We start from the raw sequence: 5121 nt of genomic DNA on the forward strand, positions 1-5121 counted from the left end.
ACTGACTGCTCAGCTCCAAAACACTACCTGGGACCAGCCCCCCGACCTTTGTTCCGGGTTCCCTGGCTCAGTCTGCCAGGGTGGAGTCTCCCTTCGGCCTTCTCTCTACATCAGCAAAGCCCAGTGACCCTTGGACTGAGTCACTTGAGCTTCTAGGGCTATTCGAACTAGGGACCCTGGGCACTACAAGCTAGCCAGTCCCCTCCCCCCTAAAAACCCACGGACAGATGCACATGCGGACACACTGGTTGCAAGCCCGGAGCACACTTATGGCAAAGCACTGCTCTGCTCTGCGGGACCCAGGACAGATGAGCCCTTACTAAGGATATGGGGTGGGGGCACCGTGGGAGGGCCACGGCAGAGGTAACATGCAAATGCCTGAAGCAGAGTTTGCATTTTTCAACTAGGCCAGCGGAGGTGACTGGGGTTTGGGGCGGGTTGTCTTTAGAGCCCGAGGATGGAGTGAGGGGGACAAAACAAGCAGCCAGCCCCTGGGTTCCCCAGGCTGGGGATCCCAGAGCAGTAGAAGGAGGAAGGAACCATTAGCTGGATGCAGAGTTCATGCACGCAGGTGCGGTGGGGCTGAGAGGGTCAGTGTGGGGTGGGAGGCCCCGCCTGCGGCATCCAGGACCCTCCGCCTGATGGCCCCTGGCCCTTCCCCTTTCCTGAGCTCGCCTCATCCCCACCCTGCGCCTCAGCCAGGAGCCGCGCACGCAGCTACTCACTCTTCCTGTGCCTCAGGACTCTCACTTCTAGGGACGGAAAGGAGAGAAGTGACAGTGGAGTTAAGAGACGGAGGGGGCCAGGGTCAGGCCAGGCCAGCGGGGACAGCGTGAGAGGGCCAGGAAGGACAGGAGGAGGGGAGCGAGATGTGCAGAGGAGGGGGAAGAGGGGAGGAGGAACTTTCCAGCCCATCTGACCCTGGCTCAGGCTGCTCTGGGGTTCCACAAGGATGGACTGCCCACCTCCCAGCTTTGCTGCTGCCCCTGAGGGCTGAACTGGACCCCCTAACAAGGGCCTCGATCTTGGCATCGGGTTGGGATAGGGCACCCATTCCAAGCTCTGCTGAGAAAGGGTGTCTGGAGAAGCTGGGAGTCTGTTTCGATTCTGTTCCTAGCTTCAGCCTTGCTCCAGGGAAGACGCTGACCCCAAAGCTGGGGGCCTTTCTGGAGGCTCGGCTGGCGGTAGACATGCTGCCATGGGCTCTGGTCTTCAGGGCATGGAGGTCCCTAGGTACCCGAGGGAGCCCGGCTGACCCTACCCTGGACCCTGCCCTGCCCCTCCACTCCTAGTCAGGGATATGAAGCTTTGGGCGGTGCCACTGAGCATGGTTCTCACAATGAATGTATAGACGCCCCCTGCCAGGCTGGGGTAGGAGCATGAGCACCCAGGCCCCACCACCTTCCTGGGACTTCCAGAAACCGCGAAGGGCAGGAGCCTGCCCCGTATTACAGAAGAGAAGCCCAGGAATCTTGGTCACCAGTCTAGCTCTTAAAAAAGGATGCCCCAGAAAGCCACCAGGAGGGGCAAGGCACGATGGGTCACTGGCTTTGCCCTCATAGCCAGGCCCTGGGGCCCCTGGGGGAGATTTGGCTAGGAAGAGTCACTGATGCATCTGAGAAGGACCCGGGGCTGTAGCTAGCTTGGAAGAACCAGAGAGAGGTGAAGAGTCAGAAGAGATAGGAAGCAGGGAGAAGGTTGCCTAGCGGCCCCCCTCCTTGACGCTAGCGCTACCTAGAGCTTCCCTCCAGCACCAGCCCATCTGAAACACCAGGCACCCGATCTGGGAGGCAGGCCCAGAGAGGGAAAGGGACTGGCCCCAGGTCACACAGCCCAGTCCTGCTTTGGCGGAGCCTTCCCTTAGGGTCTAGTCCTCACTGGGGAAGGGGCTGCAGAAAGAACAGTCGGAAAAGTGGAAGCACTTGGGCAGTCGCAACTGGGGAGGGGGCGTTGTCTAGGTTTCCCTCCCACTTTGGGGCTAGCGCCGCCCCCCCCCAGTCCTCCACCAGCCCCTACTCACTGCCAGTAGAGGAGGAGGAGCGACGCTGCCCGCAGCCAGGGCCGGCGCCCTCGAAAGGCAGAGGGGGAGCAGGCGGCGGCGAGCTCAGGCCTTCGGGCAGGGGCGGCGGCGGCGGGGGCGGCGGGGGCGGCGGGGGCGGCGGGGGCGGCGGGGGGAGCTCCCTGGACGCCTTGGGGTCTGCAGCGCAGCCGTTGTGCACGTGGTTCCCGGGGAGCGGCGCCGCCTGCGGGGGAGCGGAGGGGCCAGCGAGTGAGGAGCGGGAGGCCGGGCCGGGTCCGGGGCGGCTGGCGGGTGCAGGCTGGCGGGCACGCACCTCCTCGCTGTGTGCCATGCCCGGGCGTGCGGCCAGCGACTCCCCGGGACAGCGGCCCAGCTGGCGGTAGTAGTCCCCCGTGCTGGGCTGCTTGCTGAAGGCGCGGGGCTTGCGGGCTGAGTCCTGTCTCCGCAACCCGTTGCGGCCGTCGCGGGAGCTCAGCTAAGGGAAGACGACAGGGTGTGGGGGTTCAGGCCTTTGTCCCTTCTGCCTCCCACGCCGCCCCACCCCCAGCTCTTCACCATCCCGGGGGCTCGCGGACAGCGGCTGTCGAAGGGTGCAGCCAGCCGTGCTCCTAGACCCTCCTGTTCCCAGAGCGAGGATGGGGCGAGGGTCATAGAAGCCTCGGTAGAAGGGCAGGTTTGGTTGGCCCTACAGGGAGGGGTCTGGGCACCGGCCAAGGGGCACAGAGGCCCCCACTGAGGCTAGAAGGGGCGGGCCCAGGGGCGGGGTGGCCCAACCCAGGCGCCAGGGGGAGCCGAAGAAGGGGCAGCTCCCAGCTTAGCCAGTGCTAAAACCTCAGCCGCACCCAAGTTCTTAGAGCCACACCGTCCTGATGGTCCCCAAGTCTTCGAGGAACCCTCTCGTGGGGTTCTCGGCCCTGAGGCAGCCCTCTCGAGTTCCTTGTTCTCTAAGACTCCTGCTTGCCCAGAGCCCTCAGCCGCCCGGCCCGCGGCTGGGACTGCTCCTACCTGCGCCTGTGCCGGTGGCCCCCGCTGTGCACCTGGTGGCGGGGGCGGCATGGACCCGACACCTGCGCTACCTGATCCTTCCTCTCAGGTTACAGCCCAGCCCGTGCCCGCCCGCGCCTTTGAGCTCTGTCGGCCTGACATCACCCAGGCCCGCCAATCCTGGGCTGACCGCCCCCCAGCAGTGGGGGGGTGGGTGCCACCGGGCGCCGACTGCTTCGCCACACCTGGCGGCTGCGCCGCGCCTGCCCCGCGGGCCAGATGTGGCTCCGCCCCCTACGCCGCTCTCCCTCCACTGGGTGCACCCGGGCCTTCATCCTCACTCCCTACCCCATCCCTCCATCTGCCCAGACAGAATGAGGGCCCGACTGCGGGCAGTGAAGTACCCCCAACTCGGCCCCCTTGGGTTCCGGGTCACGACCCTGCCCTTCCCTTCCCGCATCTGGAAACCATCGCCATCCGCGTAAGCGACACCGACGCCTGCGCCCAAGCCTCGGGTTTCAGGGGCGGCAAGGCGGCTCAAGTGACAGCGCAGCGCCCGCCCTATTGCAGCTGACCCCCGCTAAGTCCAGCCCCGAGAGGAGGACGGGAGGCAGCGGGGGCCAAAGGCCTGGTCATCGGGCGGGGGCTGTCCCCTGCCCCAGCCCCAGCCCATTCGTCCCCGTGGTGGCCCTGGACCCTCCACGCCCCGCGTGACCCGGCTCACGTTGCAGGAAACGGGACACCGCAGGATTTGTTTTCTGGGCCAGCCCGCCCCCTCGGCGCCCCCTGCAGCCTCGAGGCGAAGACGCCACGACCCTGCTCCCGCGGGTCAGGCAACCAGGCCAGGGGGCTGGGGGCGCTGCGGGCACACAAAGAACGCTTTGTGGAGCGGTCGGGAGCCTGCGGCCTGGCACGCACACACGCAGGAGGGGCCCGGGGACTGCAGTCCCGGTGCTCTGGCTCGGGGAGGGGAGGGGGCATAGGGCAGCCACCTGTCTTGTGGGTTTGGGCAGGGCCCTGGTGGGGACAGTTGCTTGGGCCTCAGCCCCATGCAGGCCCCTCCTGGGCCCCCACCTGCCGGAGATGAAAGGAGAGCCTGGCAGAGCTCAGGCTGAGATGACATGAAAGGGGGCGGGTGGAGTCATTGTGCAGGCTACATCCCTCCCTTCCCCCGCCGTGTGGCCCTGCGACCTGGGTCACCTGTGGGAATTGGTTACTTAGCTTGGCCCTGGAGTGGCTTGCCTTGGGCTTGAGAGAGATCTACAAGGTCAGGGCTCCCACAGGACCCTTGGGGGCCTCCACCTCACACCCGAGGGTGGCTGTCCCCCCACCTCTCAGCCCAGCCTTGCTCAGTCCCGTTGGCCAGTACCCCAGGGCCCTCCCAGGCCTCCCTGCCCAGGACTCTCAGAGCTGTCCAGTCCAGCCCTCTGCCCCCGCCCCTGCTCCAGCCCCAGCCAGGATCCTAGAGGCCCTGCCATCCTGGGCACCTTGTGCCCACACTGGACTCGCGAGCTTCCTTCTCTGCCAGGGTTCCCATCTCAGGCGTGGTGCTTCCATCCACCCAGGATCCCAAGCCCCAAACTGGGGAGTCAGCCTCTGCTTCACCCCTCCCTCAGCCCTGAGTGCCAAGTCCTGCCCAGCGCTCTGTAGCTTTGCTGCCACCTCCTCCCGGCCCTTGCCCTCACAGTGACACGTCCCGCATCTCCCACCCAGAAGGTACCTCCCTTAGGAGGCGTTTTCCACCTGAGCCTGGGGCGGCAGGCGCAGTAGATCTGCGGAGAGGCGGTCTGCACTCATTCCCTGCCGACTCCATGACTGCCCTGCTACTCTATGCGAGAGGTGACCAGGACCCAGCTCCCTGAGGGCCAGGGCTGTCTAGCTATATATTCCTTACCCCTTCCCAGCCCTCCAGCTCCCCAGAGGGCAGTGGCTTTGTCTCATTCATATCCCTGACCCCAGTGCCCAGCCTTGAGCTCCCATGGGCTGGCCAGGAATGTGGACTGTTGAGCAGGTCATTGGCCCGGGGACCCCTGCCCTGTGCCCACAAAGTAGGCAGTCCTGGCTTCCACTGCCCTCCATCAGCCCAGGTCTGGTGCTGGGCTGTGGACCAGTGAGCG

The 5121-nt window shown here is 65.7% G+C and overlaps 1 protein-coding gene across 1 annotated transcript in view; it reads right to left on the reverse strand.

The window, feature by feature from the left end:
• The window catches only part of ESPN (espin), a 31454-nt gene that overhangs the window by 7017 nt on the left and 19316 nt on the right, over positions 1-5121 (reverse strand). Inside the window, exons 7-10 of the mRNA XM_023535620.1 lie at positions 2562-2705; positions 2334-2495; positions 2021-2243; positions 726-752 (exon numbers count right to left, since the gene is read on the reverse strand). Coding sequence (XP_023391388.1) covers positions 726-752; positions 2021-2243; positions 2334-2495; positions 2562-2705 — 556 coding nt within the window. The remainder of the gene's footprint in view (positions 1-725; positions 753-2020; positions 2244-2333; positions 2496-2561; positions 2706-5121) is intronic.

This window comes from Pteropus vampyrus, unplaced genomic scaffold (assembly GCF_000151845.1).
Source record: "Pteropus vampyrus isolate Shadow unplaced genomic scaffold, Pvam_2.0 Scaffold142, whole genome shotgun sequence".
Taxonomy (NCBI): domain Eukaryota; kingdom Metazoa; phylum Chordata; class Mammalia; order Chiroptera; family Pteropodidae; genus Pteropus; species Pteropus vampyrus.